Here is a 23431-nt window from a genome sequence, read left to right on the forward strand (position 1 = left end):
ATCTCTTCGATGAGACAAAACACATAACAAAAAATGTTTGTGTATGAAAGAACTGATACTGGTGAACTATGTTTTATACTTTATTGTTTAAGTACAAAATGAAAAACTCATTTAAAGGGTTGGTTGAACTTTGAGGTATCAAATATTTATTCTAATCATTATGTTTTTTTTTTATGAGTTACTTCTTCTTTATTTAGTATGTAGTTCAAATTAAAGAAAAACAATTTGAAATAACTAATATTTTATTACATAATTTATTACACATAACTAATATTTTATTACACAGAATAAAAGTTGTAAAAAAAATAGATGTAATCCTTAAAATTGAGAAATAAAAAATTCTAAAAACAAAGAAAACTTAAATCTAATTAATCAACTAGCTTAAACAAAATGACTTGACTAAATAAAGAAAATATATCTAATTTTAAAATAATAAAAATGATAAATTTTTGAATAAAAATATTAATGACTTTTTAAAAGTTTAAAATTATAATTATATAAAATATACTTTTACTGTAAATATATAAATTTTCTTTTACTGGTTTATACACTGTTCGTATGTCTGTGAAATTTGCCAATAAAATATCCGCTTTGATTCTTTTGGCAGTAGAAGTTTAAACAGAAAAGAGTTTGGGCGTGATCATGTGGAGAGAGAGAGCTTTGATAATCTTGGTGTTTCTGCTCTTCCAAATTAATGGAGAAGATGCTTGCTCCCCCTCTTCCTGTGGGAAAATCAACAACATATCTTATCCATTCCGATTGAAAGGAGACCCAAAAGGGTGCGGTCTCACCAGCTATGAGCTATATTGTGAAAACAATATAACGCTCTTCTCTTTGTTCTCGGGAACATTTCATGTGCAGGTCATCAACTACCATAATTTCACAATCCGAGTGGTGGATCCTGGACTTCAACAAACAAACTGCTCTTCTCTTCCTCGCTATTTCTTCTCTCCATCCAATTTCACTAATTCTTACCAACTAATTCCTCCGTTTCACCGGTATTATCGTCCCAAGGATAGTTCTCTTTACCAAACAATTCATTGGGTTGACTGGTATTATCGTACTGAGCCACTTGTTTATGAGCATATAGTGTTTTTGAATTGTAGCCATAGAGTGATTGGGAAGCTTAAGTATGTGGATACTGATGGATGCCTGAATTGGGAGTCCAAAGGCTACATATACGCTGTGGCTGGTGATCTAATTGCAGAGGACATTGAAGTTGGTTGTGACGTGAAGCTGGTTGCTCCCACATCTTGGTGGGGTTTGGACACAAATAGATATTCATATCCCATGATGCATACTGCGCTAGTCTATGGATTTGAGCTTTCATGGATTCGTCTCGTCTGTGATGATGATCGTTGTGCACATACTGACTGCTATTTCAGTTCCTCCAGCCAGACCCTTGAATGCGACAAACAAGGTAGGACAGTTCAGCCTCTGTTTTTAATGTTTCTTTTTACAACTAAAACTAAACCCAATTGTTCTGTTAAATTTGAGTTTGTTTAATTTTTCTTTTTGTATTTACGAGCTACACACTCTATCTGTACATTTTTTTATTATATTATCTTATAAATTTTTATAAACACACGTATATTATTTTGTATTTTATGTGAGTTTTTTATTATATCAAAATAAAATAATAAAATGTATTATATATATATATATATATATATATATTACATTGAATTTACATTATCATAAAAAAATAATTATAAGGAATCAAATAGTTTAAATATTTATAATTTAATTAAATGTAAAATGTAAAATGTGAATAGTTATTTTTTTTACAATTAGTTTTTTTTTTCACTAAATTTTATATTTATTTTTGTAAATTTGTATCGTAATTTAAACATAATTTTAAAGATAACATAGAAAAAATTGTATATACAAAATCATAAAATATTATTAAATATTATTATAAAGTAAAGATAAATATCTATATATTTTAAAAACTAAAACCTTATTAAATCATTTTATAAAAATAGTTGGGTTTCAATCCACCTATTTCCATAAAATGTTTCAAAGCCGTCTGCAACCGTTTAATTTAGTTTGTTTTTTATATAGTAAATAAATAAAGTAAAAATTATTAAACAATTTCTGTAGTTATCTATTATAATAATAACAATAGTAATGATATAATATTTAATAATCAATAAAGGATTCTCTTGTACTTAACTTTTTTATACATTTTATTATAATTTTTCCTTGATGTTTTGGAGGCTGTTCTTTATTATTAATTATCATAATAACTAAATTTTTAATTCTCTAAGTTTTGAATTTAATTTTTAATTTTTTTAAGAAATGTGCATAACCTAGCAAATTTATGTAATTGATTTTGGTATATGCAACTGTATCCCCCTGATATAATAACGTTTTGATAACTATTTCTTCGTGATTAAGGTTAAGTGTTTTGCATAGTTATTGTAAACTTGCGATCTTTAGCGATTTAAAGATTTACTAAATTCTTTTTCACATGTCAATGCTTATTGTATTTATTGCTATAGTCATAGTGATTTCATTCTTTTGATTCAAAACTTCACAATTTAAAACAATAATATTTGTCCACTCTATAATTTGTAAATCTTTCTAATTATTTTTTTTATGTTAAAAGAAATTGATATTTTTTCTTTCATTAATCACTGACTAAAGGTAAATTGTATTTATCTCCATTATCTTCTTTAATAAATACCAATATTTATTCAATTAACTCCACATATAAATAAGAGATATTTACCTGATTATCACTAAAACCGTCTTTTATATATTAAAAAAAACTATATTTTAACATCTTAGATTTCAGTTTCATATTATCGATAAAACATCACTTCATTAATTAAATATTTTTTAATAAAAGTTAATTTATCATATGCATGAACTCATGTATAACAGTTTTTTGGTTTCAAAAAGAAATAAAAGCATTTAGATAGATTATGAACATAACCTTTGTGAAATTATGTAAATAGTCTTGCTTGTTGCGTTGTGCTTCTCTGATATTGATACTCTGTTTCTTTTTGTATGAATAGCTTGGTGGCTGTACTATCCTGTTGGTAAGAATTCTACTTCTTTGGATTACCTATGTTTGAATTGGTACGTAATACCAAAAACTAATTTTGATTCTACATAATTATCATGTTACCTATTATTCATTTTTTCATGTTTAAATATAGTTTAAATCTCTTAATTTAAATTTGATTTTTTTTTGTATTGTTCTTTCAAATTAAAATTGTTTCCCCTCCCATTTTAAAATGATTTTTGTTCTTGAACGGGTTTGGGACCTAGAGAACGATTGCTCCTGCCTCCACCTTCGGTTGGTCGCAAATGCTCCAAACTTTGTTACGCGTTCCTCCTCTCGATCGTCTGACTCCACAGGTGGGGATGGTACCTGCAGAAGGCACTCCAACGCTCAAGTCAATTGGGGTGTTAGCACTCGGGTGTCAGAGTACTGTAGATAATGACGTACCTTTCTCTTTGAAATGCGTGCTATTTATAGTACCTTAATGGGCCTTCCTTGGTGGATCGAATTAGGAAATAGGTTCATGTTTAGGGTTGCATTAAACAACCCTTAACTATGGATTAACCCTGTTGACTTAGTCAACCTTTGGCTTATTGCCAAAGGTCGGTCGGCCACGTTGCATCATGTGACCTTCTCACCATGGTTAGGTGGTTAGTTGGTCTGAGTGTTGGCCGACTCATTGAGTCATCTGGTCGTATCGGTGCATTTGCTCCCCAGGCTGGAGAGCTGGTACAGTCGAAGAGTCTGAGAGTTGGGGTTCGGTCGGTGGCGTAATGATAGGTGAAGTGATTGGAAGCGGCGCCTGAACGGATGATGTGACATGCATTTATGAGGGGTTTTTTTGGGCGCCAAACGACGTAGGTCATTGGATCAGGCAGATTCAATGGTTGAGATCGTTTGGGTTTCCAAGACATCTTCGGGCTATAAATAGGGGCTGGGAACAATGGCTTCTCACGCGTTCTGATATTCATTGAACTCCGATACCCGAACAAATCCGAGTGATCTTTGCTGCATTCCTCGTTCGTATTAAGGTTAGTCATGTCTACCCGCTCGCATCCTACTTCTTCTTCTTCTACCGCTCGGTCTCCTCTTCCTGAACCCCCCTCCTGTATGTCTTCTTCGTCTTCTTCTTCTTCCACTTCCTCCTCCAACAACATTATCTCGGTCCGGGCGATTCAAACCGTTGCCCCACAATTGGTGGAAGTGAGGGGTGACGATGTTCGTAACGCGTCGGATCAGTCGAGCTCGTCTGAGCGACTGCGCCCTCATGGGGGGCCTTCTTGGGTCGATCCCAAGGTATGTGAGATTGCGTTCGTGTTTCATACGGACGCCTCAATGGCTGAGTTTATGGATAAGGTTCCAGTTTTGAAGGCTTCGGTCGAGGACTCTTTATTGTCATTCAGCCCTTGTTCGTTGGACGACCGTGTGTACAGGGGACAGTCATCTACCGAACCCCCTTTCTTCTTTATGTACAGTTGTTTGTTTTCAGATTTGCACGTGTCCCTTCCTTTTGACACGTTCACGGTGAGCGTCCTTTGGGCGCTTAACGTGACGCCGAGTCAGCTACACCCCAATACGTAGTGTGTTGTTTGGTCAGTCGGGCAGGTAGTGTGTCGTTCAAGGCTCTCTCGGCCTCCTATAAGAACTTCAAAGAAAAGTTCTTTAAGGTGTTCGTGGAGCCGCCGGGCACGCGCTACTTTTTCGATGAGGTCGGCCAACAAAGATTTCCCTTGTTTTGGACGAGGAGTCTTACAAAGATAAAGGATTGGCCACGCCCGGTCAATCCAAACGAGAATGAGTGGAAGGTTTTCGCTTTGTTCGATAGCCTGACGAGTTCAACCGGCCCATCCCAACAGCGGTATCGTGCCTGTGGCGGCCACCCAAGGGTCGCCCCTGGTGGCGTTGGGGGGTGACTCGTGCTTCACAAGGGCGATGAAGTTCAGCCTGACCCCCGGCATCGAAGGGCTCATCGGGTCGGTCCCTGAGGACTACCTACTCGATGGTGGCGTCAAGATGATATGTCGGGGCTTAATACTGACCCGTCGGGGGGCCGAAGCTCGTAGGCAACATGTCGAGGAGCTATCGAGTCTCGAGCATCAACTTCAAGAGGTGTCCAGCAACCTGAAGCAGGTCGTTGAGGCCAACATAGCTTATGAAAAGAAGTTGTGTTCGCAGGCTGAGAAGGCGGTTGAGATTACTCGGCTACGAAAGGCGCTGAAGGAGGTCGAGCGTAAGGGGGCGTTTCTGGAGGGGGAGTTCGCTTCTTTGCGTCAAGGGAAGGAGGCGACAGAGGCCGAGGTGCTGAAGACCATGGAGGACACCATGGTCTTGATAACTCAAAGCTTTGACCTGGCCGTCCGCCAGGCTGGGGTGTTGTATGGTGGGCTTTCTCCTTCTGGTCAATTTGACCAAGAGATGGAGGTCTTCAATGGCCAACTGGTTCCTGCGAATGAGGTCCTAAATCTGTAGAGTGCCGACCAACCTGCCCCGAGCGAAGATATTGAAGACTAGAGCTTAGGCTCTTAGGTTTTGTAGACTCGTTCTTTTTTGTTCCCTTGAGGTCGAGGTGTGGCCTCCACCTCTTGTTGATGAATACATTCGGTTGTTTTTGCTTTCAAATAATTGCACAAGTCGTTTAGTTCAGTCAGTGTGAATGTGAGTTAATAACAACTAACTTAATGAATTCGATCTGTCGCTCATAAGTAAATTGGTTAACAAATTAAGGGCGGTCAGCCATCAGAATGTGATAATGCAGAATGTGTCTTATTTAGACAAGTTAAATTGTGCGGTCGGTGTAGCTAGCGATATCAGGATGGACCGATACGCTTGTGTGGGTGTCGGGAGGGAATGCCGGTTAAGGCTACATCATGGGCGACACTTGTTCATTTGGTCTCGGGAGGGAATGTTGGTTAGGGCTACATCCTGGTCGAACTGTGGTGACAAGATGATGGGAGGGTATGCTAGTTGAGGCTTCATCCTGGCCAACACTTGTGCTTTTGGTTTCAGGAGGGAATGCCGATTAGGGTTTCATCCTGGCCGAACCATCTGTGAGGAGTGTCGGGAGGGTATACCTGTTAAGGCTTCATCCTGGCCAACACTTGTGGTTTCAGTTTTGGGAGGGAATGCTGGTTAGAGCTTCATCTTGGCCGCACCGCGCCTGTTCATTGATTTTATGGTTTTCACGTTGTTTGATGAAAACGCTTCTTTAAAACCTCTCTGACCGTTGGTGTCACCGGATGAGGAAAAGGTGCGTGAATCTTATTCATTGTTTAGCTAAAATAAAATTTGAGGTGTGTGGCATTTCACGTCCTCTGTACAATTTTTCCCGATAGCCACTCAAGGTGATACGCTCCCCATTCTCTTACCTCCCGGATCTGAAACGGTCTCTCCCAGTTTGATGAGAACTTGTCGTTCGACCTCTTGGTGTTGCTTCGCATCCTCCAGACGAAGTCACCCTTGTGGAAGCTCCTTGGCCGAAGCTTCGTGTTGTATCTTCTTGTTGTCCAAAACTTGCATGCAGCTTCGCGAATTTTGCTCTTGTCACGAAGTTCGTTGATGAGGTCAAGCCCAACCGATAGACTTTCCTTGTTGAGGGATAAGTCGAACAGTTGCCGCCTTATGGACGGTTCGCCTACTTCCACTAGGATCATGGCCTCGGTGTCGTACATGAGGCTGTATGACATTTCTTGTGTTGTGGTTTAGGGGGTGCATCGGTATGCCCATAGGACTGCAAGCACCTCCTCGGTCTACCTTCCTTTTGCCGTGCCGAGCCTCTTCTTCAACTCATTTAAGAGGACTTTGTTGGTTGCTTCTGCTTGACCGTTCGTTTGTGGGTGTTCGACCGAGCTCGCGATGGATTTGATGCCGAGGTCATCGTAGAAGGTCTGGAGCCCTTGGTCGATGAACTGTCGGCCGTTATCGGATACGATTGTGTTTGACACTTCAAACTGACACAATTTTCTTCCATACGAAGTTCTGGACGTTCTTTGTGGATATGGCAACGAGGGGCTCTGCCTCTATCCATTTTGTGAAGTAGTCTACGACAACTAGCAGATATTTCGTTTGGCCTTTACCGGGCGAGAAAGGACCAATGATGTCTATTCCCCATATGGCGAACGGTCAGGGCGAAGTCATGTTGTGGAGTTCCTCTAGTTTCAGATGATGAAGCGGGCGAACTCTTGACACTTTAGACACTTTTTAACATGCTCTGTCCAGTCACCTTGAATGGTCGGCCAATAGTATCCTGCTCTGATAACTTTGACCGCCATCGTTCGGGCCCCAGAGTGGTTGTCGCATACTCCATCGTGTATCTCTTGCAATACATATTGGGTTTGCTCCTTGGTGAGGCATTTCAGGAGCGATGTTGAATACCCCCTTCGGTATAGGTCTTGGCCGATAATGGTATATCGGGCGCATTACAATAATCTAATCGCTTTTTCACTGCCTAGTTTGCAGGTTCCATGCTCTAGGTATTGGATGATTAGGCTCATCCAAGTATCGACTTCGGTGATGGCCAGACATTTGGCCTCTCCTACGCTTGGTTGCTTCAAATGGATCTGAATAACCGATCGGTGGTGGCTTTCCTTCTTAGTGGATGCGAGGCGAGACAGCGCGTTCGCTCGTTTGTTGTCTTGTCGAAGTATATGCTCGATAGTGACTTTATCGAATTTGGCGATCAAGTTGTTGACCGTATGGTAATAGTGCTGGAGGAGGGGCTCCCTCACCTCGAATTCGCCTTTGACTTGACCGACTACTAGTTGTGAGTCACTTTTACATCTGACCTTGCGCGCCCCGAGGTTGTGAGCTAAACTGAGACCAGCCAGGATGACTTCATATTCAGCCTGGTTGTTTATTTCTTTGAAAGCAAACTACAGTGCTTGCTCGATCAGCAAACATGCGCCGCACGAGGTTTTATTGGATGACCCATCAACATATAGCGTCCACGTCGCAGGGGCGTCAGGTTGTGGTGGTAGCTATGCCGAGAAGTCAGTCAAACACTGGGATTTGATTACACCTCTCGGTTCATACCGAATGTCGAATTCTGAGAGCTCGACCGATCATCCTATAATTCGAATGCGCACTTTTCGGGATTGAGGCGCATGTTACTCCTTCGAAGAGCGTCAAAGACTTCTTGCAAGTCCTTAATATGCTGGCCGCACGAGTCAGATTTGACAACAATATCGTCCACGTAGACCTCCACGCTTCTACCGTTCATTCCTTTTAAGATCTTGTCCATCAACCTCTGATACATTGCCCCCGCGTTCTTCAGGCCGAACGACATTACTTCGTAGAAGTGGTTCGCACCGTTGGTCGTGATGGATGTTTTTTCTTTGTCCCTGGGGTGCATGCTTATCTGGTTGTAGCCAGAATAAGTGTCCAAGAAACTCAATACCTTGTGCCCTACCGCTCCATCGACAAGTCGATCGATGTTAGGCAATGGGTATGAGTCTTTAGGGCATGCCTTGTTTAGATCTTTGAAGTCGATGCACATTCGCCATTTGTTGTTCGACTTGGTCACCATCACCACATTGGCTAACCAGGTAGAGTACCGGGCCTCACGGATGAACCCGACCTTAAGGAGCTTTTCGGCATCGGCTCTAGCCGCGAGTCTCTTGTCTTCACCGTGGTTTCTCTTCTTTTGCGCAATTGGACGCGTCTCTTTGTATACCGAAAGTTGATAAGTGATAATCTCGGGATTAACGCTTGGGACGTCAGCGACCGTCCAAGCGAAAAGATCAACATTTCTCTTTAGGGCTTGATGGATGAGTTCGGCATCAACGACTGCAATTGCAGTGCTAACACTCGTGTACCGCTCCTCATCGATGAGGGGGACATGTCGTAGCTTGTCCTTTGCTTCAAGTCTTGGCTCAACCTCTCGCGGGTCAAGCTCGACCATGGCGATCGTATGCTCGGCTGGTTGCGCATGTCTTCAAGGAGACCTTCCTTGCCCAGGCATCTTGCGCCATGGTGAGTGACTGTTGGTGACCTTCTGCCGAGTGGGTTCCACTCGCAGGCTTTCTGCATAACACTCCCTTGCTATTTTTTTTATCCACGTGAATGTTCAAGATGTCGCCCGATAAGGAGGGGAACTTCATTGCGAGGTGGGGGGTGGAGACGATCGCCCCAAGCTTGTTGAAGGATGATCGCCCGAGAAGAACATTACACGAGGTATTGGTTTTGATAACCAAATACCTTATCCTTAGGATTTTGTTGGCTTTGTCATGGTCGAAGGTGGTGTACAGCTCGATGTACACCTTCGTTCCAACTCGCTCTCTAGAGAAACTGACGACATGGTCGTCATAAGGCATCATTTCCTCCATTGAAATCCTCATGGCTTTGAAGGTCTTCCAGTAGAGAATGTCGACCGAGCTTCCCTGATCTACTAGGGTCTTCATGATGGTGAAGTTATCGATGTCGACCGATATCACCATTGGATTGTCTTGGGAGGGGTCTACCCCTTTGAAGTCATCGTCTGTAAACGTTATGGGTGGCATCCTTGGCCGAATGGCCACGAAGTTCACTTGATGGACAACACGCAGGTGCTTCTTCCGCGCACAGTTAGAGCTCCCTCCCCTGATAAACCCGCGGGCGATGGTGTTTATGACCTTCCGGCCTCTTCTACAGTCGTCTTTGGGAGGATTGTCCCTCCTCCCTCGACGTTCTCGGCGACGATCGTCCTTCCTGGATTCTGAAGGGGTGCGGTCTCTCTTCCTTGGTGCTTCCTCCCTACAAGGGGAACGCCTGGTGGTGCGACCGCCTTGCACAAAGCGACGCAAGTGCCCTGCTTGAATTAACTCTTCTATTTTGTCTTTCAAGGCCTGATACTTCTCAGTCAAATGACCGGTATTCTTATGATACCGACACTTCTTGCTACGATCGGCATTATTAGGGCTCAGAGCCCTTCTAGGTGGCGGGATCAGCTTCGCGCTAAGGTCTTCCTGCAATATCTTCCCTTGGTCGGTGTTGAGGGGTGTATATCGTGAGAACTGAGGCCCACGATTGTATCGCTTGGGATCGCCTCGTCCGACTCGGACCTTCCTTGTCGTTCCTTTTCGTCCTTCTTCTCGTCGCTCGCCTTTGCCCGAGCTTGGGTCCTGAACTCGTGCAGCTCTTCCAAGTGCATGAACATGGCGGCTCGTCGCCTAAGTTCGTACAAGCTTGTCGCGGGTTGCATGCACAAGCTATCTGTGAAAGGACCCGGTCGGAGGGCCGTCAACATATGATGAATTGCCACCTCATGAATGAGGTTTCGGATGCTCATAGCAACCTTTTTGAATCGGTCGATGAACTTTCTGATGGACTCTCCATTCTCCTGGCGGATGCTGACCAAGGCAATGGATGTTCAATGATGGGGTCAGCTCGTCGCGAAATGGACGTCGAACTTGGCCACCAGTGTTTCAAAGCAATCTATTGATTTTGTAGGGAGCTTTGTGAACCAGCTTAAAGCTCCTCCCTTCAAAGAGGTTGGGAAGACTCGGCATAAGACCGCGTCATCGGTCGTATACAGACTCATATGAGTGGTATACGCATCCATGTGTTCATCGGGATCAGTCGTGCCATCATACCGATCGCCATTGAATCCCTTCCACTTGTCTGGTAGGGGAGCCTCAACAACAAAGTCAGTGAAAGGGTGATGACGGTCGGTCACAGCAGTTCCGGTTGTGTTCATTGTCTTGTTGGGATGGGACTCACCATCCATCTCTAAGGTGGGGTTCTTGTTCTTCGGTTCCCTCTCGGTCTGAGGGCCGACAACTATGGCGAAGAACCTGCCAACCTGGTTGGTAGAGACAAGGGACGGTCCTCCTTTTACCAACTTCTTCATTTCTTGGTTCTCCTTTCGAAAGTTCTTGATCTCTTCTTTGTTCTTCCTGGTTTCCTCTTCATGGGCCTTCTTCATCTCTGTGAGTTCCTTTTGGAGAGCCAACATCATTGTTGTCTGGTCTGCTTCGGACATCCTCTTGCTAGTCATACTGCGGCTTGATACCATCTACTGCTGTTTTTCGCACTATTCTCTTAGCCCCACGGTGGGCGCCAATTGTTCTCGAACGGGTTTGGGACCTAGAGAATGATTGTTCCTGCCTCCACCTTCGGTCAGTCGTTGATGCTCCAAACTTTGCTACGCCTTCCTCATCTCAATCGTCTGACTCCACAAGTGGGGATGGTACTTGTAAAAGGCACTCCAACGCTCAAGTCAGTTGGGGTGTTAACACTCAGATTTTAGAGTACTGTAGATAATGGCGTACCTTTTTCCTTGAAATGCGTGCTATTTATATTACCTTAATGGGTCTTCCTTGGTGGGTCGGATTAGGAAATAGGTTCCTGTTTAGGGTTGCATTAAACAACCCTTAACTATGGATTAACCATGCTGACTTAGTTAACCTTTGGCTTATTGTCAATGGTCGGTCGGCCACGTTGCGTCATGTGACCTTCTCACCATGGTTAGGTGGTTAGTTGGTCTGAGTGTTTGCCGACTCACTAAGTCGTCCGGTCGTATCTGTTTAAGCATTCAAATACTAAAATACTAATTGAGAACAAAAGATAAGGACCCATGAAAATGAATATTAGAGTTTATATATATATATATATATATATATATATATATATTTCATTAACAAAGAATAATAAATAGATAAGAATATAACATTTAAGGGATGCTTTAAATAGTATAAAAAAAGTATTGGCATAAATTTTTTAGTTTACAAAATAAGCAAACCTAAAAGATTTGCGATAGGAAAAATGACAATCAACATCTCTTAATTCAAGTTCCCATAGTCCTCTCAATGAACCAAGAACCGTTATGGTAGGTTAATACCGCATCAGGTTTGTAGTTTTAGCTATAGACCATTCTTAGAATCTATATTGCATGAGTATAACTCCAGTAGTAGAATCTTTTTACATCCCTAATCTAGTAATTGTATACCATGTGGTGCTTAGGCCTACTCCATTTCTTCTCATACCATTGATAGAGTTGTAATTATTGTTGCTCAAAGCTATATCGAGCCTCTACTGCAATAGAGAAGTAATTTACTTTTTTCTGCACATTCCCTGCACATGTACACACACCTTTCCATCCTTTGGTTACCAATTATGACATAAAGTTATTCTTAGATATTATAACATGAAAAAAAAAACATTCATCATCATCAAAGAGGTGACTCTAATTACACTAAAAGTTTTACCAATTTGCCTCAGGATATTCATTACAATTATGCAAAACAACAAACATATATTCAAAACAAGAACCATCACATATTTTCAACAATTCAACTACTTCTGCCTTCGTATCCCAGTAGTTTTTTTTTTTACATTTTTTACAACTTGGAACTAAACAACTTTTGAAAGATAAATGACATAACCATTTTCCCTTTTCTGTCCCTTCACTTTGCATCAACAACAAACATAGTCAGAAACGAGGCCACCCTACACTTTCTAGCCCTTCCCTGCATTTTGGTTACAACTTATAGCGACAAATTCTACAATATTTTCACACCCCTCTACCACTTCAGTCTATTCACTAGTCACAGGTTTTTTATACATAACACCCAATTTGAATAGGAGAAATTAGTTGTAGGCACCTTATGGGTCAGCCACACCCACACATTCAGTTGTGCCATACAAAATATTTCATGTATATCTACCTTCCCTTCCTTAAAGATAATCTTGTTTTGATGGTTCCAAATTCTCCACACAATAGTTATCCATACTCCCTTCCATATTATATTTTATCTATCATTTCAATTCACATAGTTTAAAGTTTTGGAAATGTTCCATTATGTCCCAATTGTGTACGGATTGGATCCCAACCAATTAATCACACATAACCCAGACAACATGAAATTTATTACAATGTAGTAGAATATGATTAAGTGACCCATCTGCCATTTGACAAAAAAACACATACAAGATTAGGGAACCGTATCCCCCTATGTTCCAACAACACTTTTGTTTGTATTCTACCCCTAAGCATCCCCCAAGCCACATGTTGTGCAGTTGGGCTTACATTTGTTCTTCATAAAACTATATAACCAGTATGTTCTTATAGTACATAGTTTTTCTGGATCTAGGAGTAAGCTGATCTTACTGTGAAAACTCCTTGGTCACCACACCTCCAATTCCATGTGTCATATTCTTCTCTTTTGATGTTTATCCCCCCTATGATGTTCAATAACTCTACTTCTAGTTCCATTTTCCACCCAAATCTACTTCGTCTCCACTTGAGATTCCACACCCATACCTGGTCAATCCAACTACCTAGTTAACATATTGTTTTCTCCTTATCATCCGAGATCACACATAATCTAAGAATTTTTTTTTAGTGGTACAATTGTACACCATGTGTCCTCCCAAAATCTCCCTATATTTACAATCCTGATTTTCCATTCTATATTTTTGTTAAACCAACTACTTTGCATACTTTCACCACACACTTTTCTCAAGTCTCTCCACCACACTGACTTCACTCTAGTTTCTTCTCCAATATCTAAACCCCTTCACAAGCCATATTTCAACTTAATTAGTTTTAACCACAACCCCTGACTTTCCACTCCCAATCTCCCTTTCCATTTTGCTAAGAGTACTTCATTAAAACTCACAATGTCCTTAATTCCAAGTCCACCTAGGGCCTTTTCCTTACACAGATCATCCCATTTAATCCAAGTTTATTTGTTTCTCTCAGACCCCCAACCCCACAAGAACTTCCTCTGTAGTTTTTTTGGCACCTTAAACATAGATAAGAAAAACAGGGGCACCGAAGAAAAAACAAAATTAATCAAACAGACTCTTCCAGCAAAGGACATAATCCTACCCTTCCAAGTAGTGAGCTTATTCCTAATACCTACTATTACTTTTTCCCAAAATTTTGTCTTTTTAGGATTCATGTCCACAATCATGCCTAAGTATTTAAAGGGGATAGACATTTGTTCACAATTTAAGATAGATGAAAGGTTTGTCAGTACATCAGTCCCAATGCCAATAACACCTATGCTACTTTTATGAAAGTGTACTTCAACCTTGAAGCTAGCTCAAACCCTCTCAAAATACTCTTTATAGATACGATATTTTGTACATTCTCCTTACAGAAAAAGAAAGTATCATCATCAAGCTGAATACCCTGATATAAGTTTTTCTCCATTGCCTTTCTAACAATACATGTTAACCGTTCCACTATAATAATAAAAAAGGAGCGAGGCCATAGGGTCCCCTTGTCGTCTTAGGTCTCTACCAGGTTTTAGTTCTTTTGTCGGACTTCCATTTACTAATATAGATATAGTACCAAATTCTATACATGTTCTTATACATCCAATCCACTTACTATAGAACCCTAATCTTCCTATCATATAGTACAAGAACTCCCAATTATAGTCATATATCTTTTCAAAGTCTGCTTTAACTATAATCCCTGTTTTTCTTAAACTCTTTTCATCTCTTCTATAATCTCATTAGCAATGACTATGTTGTCCAACATCCTTCAACCTTGTATAAAAGCTACTTGTGTGCTATCTATTATTTTAGGTATAACTTTTTTCAGCTTATTTGCTAACACCTTAGAGATGATCCTATATATGCTTCCCACAATATAGATATGTCTAAAGTCATTCAACTCCATTAGGTCTTCTTTCTTAGGTACCAAGGTCACAAAAGATGCATTACAACCGCTAGGAATATACCCATATGTATATAAATATTTAATATCCTTGATACATCTTTTTTTTTATTATATCCCAATTATTCTTAATGAAGCTAAAATTGAAACCATCTAGCCCCAAACTTTTTATACTTCTACAATGACTCATAACCTCTTTGACTTCAACCTCCTCTATTTCCCTAGTCAAATCCTCATTGTCATGTTCTGTTAAGGATAAGAAGTCCACATTTCCTAGCTTTACACTCAAATTAGGCCACATAACCTATCTTGGAAGAACTCTTTTACCACTCCTTTATTTGTTCCTGGTTCCTCACACCAGTTTCCTAACACGTGAATGCCTTTTAACTCATTCCTTTTATCTACCTTATTCTAGAATGAAAATCCTTTGAGTTCATATCACCTTGATCAAGCCATTTAACTCTAGCTTTTTGTTTAAGTATCAAGTTCTCCCTTTCACAAAGTTGTCTATATTCACTTAATAGGCCTATCCTTTCTAATTCACTTTCTTCATCTAGTTCTTTATTTCATCCAGATTATATAAATCTTCAATCCTTTTTATTATATAATCTTCAATCCTTTTTATTAGTTGATTTTTCTTAGTAGTTGTGAGACTAAAAACCTCCATATTCCATTTTTTTTATATCCAGTTTCTGTTTCTAGAATCTTTCCTTTAGAGCCACAATACAATTTTCTGAGAAATATCATATTCACTCCACTTAGCTTTAACTTGGGATTTAAAACTTGGGTCATTTTGCCACACATCTAGATATCTGAATGGTTTAGGTCCACAATCCTTTATAGAGTACTTTAATAGTATTGGAGAGTGATCCGAAACAAGACTATGTAGAACATATTGAGAACACCCTAGCCACTAGTCTAGTCACTAGTCAAGCCACTCAAAGGATACTAATGCCTTCTCTAACCTTACTTTTAGCTTTTGCATTGGACCTATACCATGTATACTTCCTAACCAGTGGCACGTCTAGGAGTTCCATATTATGTAGAAACTCATTAAAATTTCTAACCTCTCTATTTCTTCCACCTCCTCTGTTTAGGCCTTTCCTCTTTGGATAAATATTGCAAAAGATTTTCTTAATATCTTCAAAGTATATTTGCTCTATTTTTTAAGGATTTTTGCAGAAGAATTTTAATTCCATAATTTTTAGAGAATATTCGTGCAAAAAATTTGCATTCAATTCATTTTCTAAGATATTTGTTGATCTAATTCTCTAATTCTTCACTTCAGATTTTCTTTCCTATTTTAATCCAAAAGAAGCAACTGGTTAAAAATACAAAATTAAATGAAATAATAATTAAGGCCCAAATAAACTTAATTAGAAGAATATTAATTAAAACAATGGATTTATTTATTATTACATTTCAATAATTTATGATTAAAGTTAATAAGTGTGAATAAAGCTACGTTCAGATACCATCATCGCCAAGATCATTTGGTGAGATCTTCTTAACGAGTTTGTCTGACACAATTCCTCGATATCTTCTGATGCAGTTCATTAGATCATCTGATCTATTCCAGCAGAATCGTCTAATGTGTATTTTCTTCTTTGAATCCTTCATTTGGACCACATTCCTCCTTTAGATGATCTTGCTTATCTTCTCTAATATATTTTCTAATCTTAAATTGCACATGAGTGAATTTTTTTATGTCATAACACACCTTACAGTGTTTGTTATCTCAAAACATATAGACTCTCATATGAGATCATCTACTGGGTGATAAATCGTCTAGTAACTTAGCACGAGTAGCTAGAGTCACATAATTAATAACATAGACAAGATTCAAAGTGAGTTTAGGAATATAGTAAACATGTAAAAGGGACAAAGTAAATATGAAGACAAATTCAGTACTTGTTAATGGCGTTAAGGAACCATCAACAATCACAACAAATGTAGGTAGGACCAAATTTGAGTACACAAAAGACTTAGGATCATATAAAGAATGAGACATGCTTGGCAAATTAGATGAAGACAAATATTTTAAGGATCATAGCTTGTGATAAAATTGTAAGAAACTTTTAAAAACGTTTTACCGTATAAAATACACTAATAGAATGCATATAGTCCTCATTTTCACATATCATATTTAATTACACAATAAAATAATAAAGAATAATAAAACAAAAAATAAAAAAGCAAAGCAGATAACCTAAACCAAACTAGAACAGAAACATGAAGAAAGAAGAGACAGCTACGCATGATAGAACACAACATATGTTAAGACAAAACTGAGGTGGTGTAAAAAGGGCACAAACTAGAATGCAAATAGGGTCTTCAATCCCACTAAAATTGCATCGTGCTACAATAACTCTCAATGTGAAAGGGGTATTGAAAAATCTCACATTGTTTGTAGAACAAGATAAAACCACTAGGTTATTACCAAATGAGTTATAGGCTCTATACCATATTAGATTTTAACTTAAAACCAATCGTCATTAAGTGGATTTGTCCAATACATATGTAGACCACACTTCCAAAATTGATGGAGACGATCTATAGATGTCTGAGCTGAAACAAAAGATATAAGGGAAGGAATTATTTGTGATATACAAAACATAATAAATATAATAAATATGTCGAAACAAGTCATCTTTGAAACCTAAAAATTCATCATCAACCAAATAACTCTTCATCTTTATTTCCTATTTTAGGATATCGTGTTGGGAAGTATGATAATTTCAACCATAGATTATGAGAAATTAAAGTAACAAGAAAAATGAGAATGATATCAAAACTTTTAGGTGGAAAACTCTTTTAAATATAGGTAAAAAATCACCAGTGAGAGAGCAAAAAACTATTCACTATAATTGTACTGGGAGTACAATGAATTCCTCTATAAATAGCCCCAAAACAAATTCTCTCTACATGGGTTAAACATTGACAACAATAATAAAAACAATTAATTAAGTATGGTAAGTAACCTCCATTTGAAAACAATTAATTGTGAACGTGAGTAACCTTCCTATTTCAATTAATTGTGAACGATAATTAACCTCCCAATTATGCCAATAAAACGACAAATGTAAGTCATATCCCACCCATATAAATTCAAAATTCAAAATTCATGTTTTTTTCTTCGTTTAAAATGTCGAAAACTGCCTTTAAAATTTAAATTTAGACAGTTAAAAATTGCAATAAATTGGAAAGCCAAAATTACCTTCCGCGTCTATGAAGAAGGATAAAATAACATTTTGTAAATTATGTAAACAAAGATTTCACAATAAGAAATAACATAATGGAAAAAACGAGTAAAACACCAAATCGCTCCCTAGATTTTAAATTACTTTTTTATTTTGACCCTTATATAAAAGAATATTTTAATTTGATTTTGTCATATTATTTATTAACTCAACACTTTTTTTTTTGCAGGAACTATTGGTAATATCATATACGGTGAGTTTCTCTATTTCTATATATATTTTTTAAGTAAAAAAGGAAAGAATAGTTTACTTTGTCTCTATCCCACGGTTTTATTCCTCTATTTCTATATGTTATAAATAATAAGTATGATGGAATAAGTTTCTTTATAAATATATTTATTTGAATAAAAATATAAATAAATTATTTTAAAGTTAAAACTAATTCATATGTAAACTAATTTTTGGACATTCTTTTATATAACCTTTTTAAATTTAAATTTATAATTTATAAATGATTTTATTTCTTTTTTAATTTTCTTCTATAAAAATATTTTTAAAAAATTGTCCAAATATAACTAATATTATTTATATATGCTATTCTTTGGCAAAATAGTTCTATAAAATTTCACATTATTATTAATTTTTTATTGATGAAATTTATCACTTTGATTTTGGACTCTTCCAATATACTTTTAATAATAATAATTTGTGTACAGGTGCTAAAAGAGTACTTTTTTTTTCCATTCTCATTAAGTATTTATATGTTAACAGCTTTCTTTAGGAAAACTCATATCCACATTTTTATTACATTAAAATAATATACTTTTAAAAATAAATAATTTTGTAAACAAGATATTGAAAAATAATAAAATAATAAATTTAAAATGTATATAATTTTTTTAAAAATAATATTAAAATAACATATATAGTGGCTATCGATGCACTATATATAGGGTATAGATATTTTAACCACCTTAGTGTTTTCTTTTTAATCGATAATTTTATTCTTTAGTTAAAGAGGATATATATTTTTTGTAATGGTATAACTTTCTCACTTAAAATAGCATAAACAAACATCTTCTTTTAATTTTTAAAATAAATATTTTAGATTTATATCTTTTCTAAACTATTTTATTTAAATAAAAAATATGGATAGATTGGCGCGCATGTACTTTTACCGCTTTAAAGTAAAAAAGTTATTTACTTATTTTTTTAATAGAGATAAATTATTTAATTATTTAATTTATTAAATAAATAAATAAAGTATATATATATATATATATATATATATATTTTATAAAACTCAAGTTATTTATCTAATTATCTAATTATCTAATTAAAAATTATCTAATTATAAATAACGTCTTATCAAAATTGTTTATTTTTTTATAATGATATAGATTATTTTTAATAGAAATAAGTTGTTTAATTACTCATTTTATTAAATAAAAAAAATATGTTTTATTTATTAAAGTATAAATTTAAAAGCTTAAAAATTTATTATTATTATTATGTTCATAAAAAAGTTTACAAGTGATTTTTTTATTTCAAGGAAGGTGTGAATTTCTTTTTTTCTTTCTTCGTTACTATATGATATATGATGATATTTGCGATATTAATTCACAGGATTGAATTTAGTAATATACGGACGAAAGGGAAATTCTGAACGTTACACTACTGCATTTGGCTCAGTATCAATTTCGTTGGGACAATATGTTATGCCATACTTCATAGTTAGATATGTTGTAGGCACGATATTACTGATTGCTCTTTTGATATACAAGTGTAGAAGAAGACATTCGTCAGAATATCAAAATATTGAAAGTTATTTACAGCAAAATAGTTTGATGCCTATTCGGTACACATATAAGGAAATTAAAAAGATGGCTAAAGGTTTCAATGAAAAATTGGGTGAAGGAGGTTATGGCTATGTATTCAAAGGAAAGTTGCGTAGTGGATCTTGTGTCGCTATAAAAGTGTTACAAAAATCAAAAGGTAATGGACAAGACTTTATCAATGAAGTTGCAACAATTGGAAGAATACATCATCAAAATGTAGTGCACTTAATTGGATATTGTGCCGAAGGCTCAAAACGAGCCCTTGTTTATGAGTTCATGCCCAATGGATCTCTTGATAAATTTATATTTTCTAGAGAAGGAAATCTACATTTAACCTATGACACAATATATAATATAGCAATTGGAGTAGCGCGTGGGATTTCGTATTTACACCATGGTTGTGAGATGCAAATTTTGCATTTTGACATCAAACCCCACAACATCCTACTTGATGAAAAATTTACCCCAAAAATCTCTGACTTTGGATTGGCAAAACTATATCCAACAGACAAAAGTGTTGTAACTATGACAGCAGCAAGAGGGACCATTGGATACATGGCTCCGGAATTGTTTTATACAAATATAGGAAGAATATCAGATAAGTCTGATGTTTATAGTTTTGGAATGCTTCTCATGGAGATAGCAAGCAAGAGAAAAAACTTAAACCCTCATGCAAAGCGATCAAGCCAACTTTACTTTCCCTTTTGGATTTATGATCAACTTGACAAAGAGAAAGATATAAAAATGGAAGATGTTGCAGAGGATGAGAAGAAAATTGCAAAAAAGATGATTATAGTTTCACTTTGGTGTATACAATTAAAACCAAATGATCGTCCTACCATTAATAAGGTAGTCGATATGCTTGAAGGAGACATTGAGAACCTTAAAATTCCTCCAAAGCCTTCTCTGTATCCACATGAAACATTGGAAAAAATTTGCTCTGACCAAACAACATTGTCTGAGTTCATTAGTTCTTCAAGTTATTCCATGGTGATTGCCAATAATGCTCCACTAGATGAAAGTATTTGATAATGCATATTAGTTGTTTATTTGGCTCCAACTTACTGACTTGAACATTATTCATCTATAATATTTACAATATTTACATTGTGTTATTTCCTATTGCAAGTTTACAAAGAATGGTAACCAAATTTAAAAATGTGTTCAAAGTTTTTCGATATGTTCATTATACTATAGTATTTGTAGCAACCTAGTTTTTTTAATTGTCATTTAAAACTTGATCAAACATAATATCAAGTGAGAAACTAAATTTGGTTAAAAATAACAAATTAAATAGGTATATTTTCTGGTGAAGTGTCTCTTCTAAATTCTACAATAATTGAGATTGTGCTGTAAGCTATAGATAACAATAAAGGATTGTAGGTGAAAGTAATCAAACAATCAAGGAATCATCAAATCAGACATAATTGGTTAGTTTATGATTTAAAGGGGGTGCAAAATGTTTTTTAAGCACAAGACTTATCTGCTGACAGAGTCCTCCCCTTACTGGCTGATCAATACTTATGTGGAAAGGTAGAGTATGTATGGTGAGGGTTGGTGGCAGAATTTGTATCACTGGTGGTCATCTTTTTCTAAGCTGGATCAAACGCCTTCTGTCAATAAGCATTGGTATTTTGGTATTATTATGCATAATATGATGAGGTGTTGTCTAAAGTGCATGAGAATATGTAGTCCTGTAGGTCAGGGGAGCTCCTACTCACAGACATAGAAGCTGTCTTCTGTAGTAGATTGGTGGCAGAAGCAACAAACACCTATTTTTTCTTTTTTATTCACTATGTGTTGGCTAGATAGTTGCAGGTTTATGCTCTAAAGGGGAGCCAACTTATAATGGTGTAGGTGATGGTCATTCTGCAGCTAAGGCATGTTTTCTTGAGGAATCCAATGTGAACCAAAGTAGTAGGGGTGCTGTCGGTCTTGCGCAGATACCCTCAAGCACCCTATGCATTGTTTGCTGGAAGTAGCTTTTTCTTTGGTTTGGTGGTCTTGGTGCTTGAGTTGATCAAAGTGTACCTAAAAAAGGAATGACTTGTGATCTTCGATGCCCTCGTGCCTTGTCCAAAACTTCAATCTCTTACCTTTATGCAGAAGTTGCTGGTCCCCCTTTTGGATGTTGCAGACCCAACCTTAATGCAATCAGGATGGCAGTTGGAACTTGAAGCAATCCTGGAGCTTTGTAAAGGAAGCAATAGCATTTAGACTAGCAAGCTACACTTCTGGGAAGTATCTTCTCTTTTTTGTGGTGATAATCTTTTGAGCATCTAATGGTTTATGCACAGAAAAGTCTTTGATATAGGAATTAAAAGAGCTAAGCACGCGGTTTGTTTAGCTGTAAAAAGGGTCCTGTACAGAATTTTTCTGCATAATTTGGCAACAATCTTAGCAACTTAAATTATTTTTTGCCTGTGTTTGTTTGTTGTTTTGGTTATTTCTGACTTTGATGTGTTGGTTTTTTTATAAGGATGACACACTTAAGTGTTCCTCTTAATTTAATTTTACTTTTTGTCGATAAAAAAATAATTAATTATTTTAATTAATTTTATTTCCATTTGATTCTAAACACGCTATATTAAGAAAAGTTGTTTTAAGAAAAGTTGTTATGGGTGTGAAATAAAATAGTCTTTCTAATGACATTAAACCACTAACTTATATTTTGGGGAGTTTTTTAACTAAAATTCCTCTAATAAACAACTCATATTAATAGTATCTTTATAATTAAGTTGTGTTACACAACACCTCATTGACTTTTTTTAAAGTAATAATCTTAATAATTTTATACACCACAAAAATTTATGTTTAGTGTTTTTTTTTATTAGTATTTTAAACGCGTTAAACGTATTATTCACAATCCTAGAAATTTTCGGCAAAACATTAGTAATAAACCAGTTTTTTAGATAATCCTCATTAATACCAAATATCACTAGTATTATCTACCAAGACAATGCAACTTTCTTAACACCATAATTGTAGTTTTCCAGTTAATGTTTGATATAACTGACATTTTTTAATCCTATTAATGCCATAAAATTATAATCTATCATTAGTGTTTCATTTTCATCCTCCAATTTCAATCATGCTCACCAAACTCATTCATTGTTGCACCCCATCCATAACTCTCATTCATGTTCGATCCCCTCTCCTCTCCAAAGTTTACTACAACAAACAAATTAATCTTAAAAATCAAATAATTAGTCACTATATTTATTAAATTAGATATCATTTTATAAATAAAAAATTATTGGTATCTAAAGTAGTTTCTATTATTAATAAATATTTATAAAATAGTTTTTAAATTGGTATCTAACCTTTAGCTACCCAGGTTTTAACTACTAACTACTTATGTTCTAAATTAGTTTCTATTAATCTTTTAAAGACTAATTTAAAATCTAAAATATTAGTAGCTAAATTTTTGTTGCTAGATACAATTTAGAAACTATTTTATAATATTTTATTAATAATAGAAATTAGATACCAATTATTTTTTAGTCTTTAAATTAGTATCTAATTTAGTCAATATAGTGACTAATTATTTTTGTCTCTAAAATTAGTTACTATTTAATAATGTTCTTGTATTGGTCAATCCCATTTATCTTTGCCTAACACACTGATCTCTCTTATCAATTTTTACCTTTTTAATTATAGTTGTGCTCATTAGTGATTTATCTTTTTTTTTCTTGAAAACATACTTGGTATACTAGTTCATGATTTATCATTATTGTTCTAGTAGAAAATATAATTGTTAATGAAAAGTTCATAAGTT

At 36.3% G+C, this 23431-nt stretch overlaps 1 protein-coding gene across 3 annotated transcripts; it reads left to right on the forward strand.

The window, feature by feature from the left end:
• The first annotated feature begins 595 nt into the window (after nt 1–595).
• On the forward strand, nt 596–20768 carry LOC137813493 (LEAF RUST 10 DISEASE-RESISTANCE LOCUS RECEPTOR-LIKE PROTEIN KINASE-like 2.1). 3 transcript variants are annotated; one of them, XM_068615784.2, is made up of 4 exons: nt 596–1420; nt 3024–3047; nt 18045–18068; nt 19442–20768. In XM_068615784.2, the coding sequence occupies exons 1-4, from the start codon at nt 643–645 to the stop codon at nt 20680–20682; spliced, it is 2067 nt and encodes a 688-aa protein (XP_068471885.1). In that variant the 5' UTR covers nt 596–642; the 3' UTR covers nt 20683–20768. The 3 variants fall into 3 exon arrangements, with proteins under 3 accessions (XP_068471885.1, XP_090156193.1, XP_090156197.1); XM_090300067.1 differs by having other exon boundaries at nt 601–1420; nt 3024–3087; nt 19442–19565; XM_090300071.1 differs by lacking the exons at nt 18045–18068; nt 19442–20768 and adding an exon at nt 16168–16378 and having other exon boundaries at nt 601–1420.
• The last annotated feature ends 2663 nt before the right edge of the window (nt 20769–23431 follow it).

Source organism: Phaseolus vulgaris, chromosome 1 (assembly GCF_051622355.1).
Source record: "Phaseolus vulgaris cultivar YP4 chromosome 1, ASM5162235v1, whole genome shotgun sequence".
Classification (NCBI taxonomy): domain Eukaryota; kingdom Viridiplantae; phylum Streptophyta; class Magnoliopsida; order Fabales; family Fabaceae; genus Phaseolus; species Phaseolus vulgaris.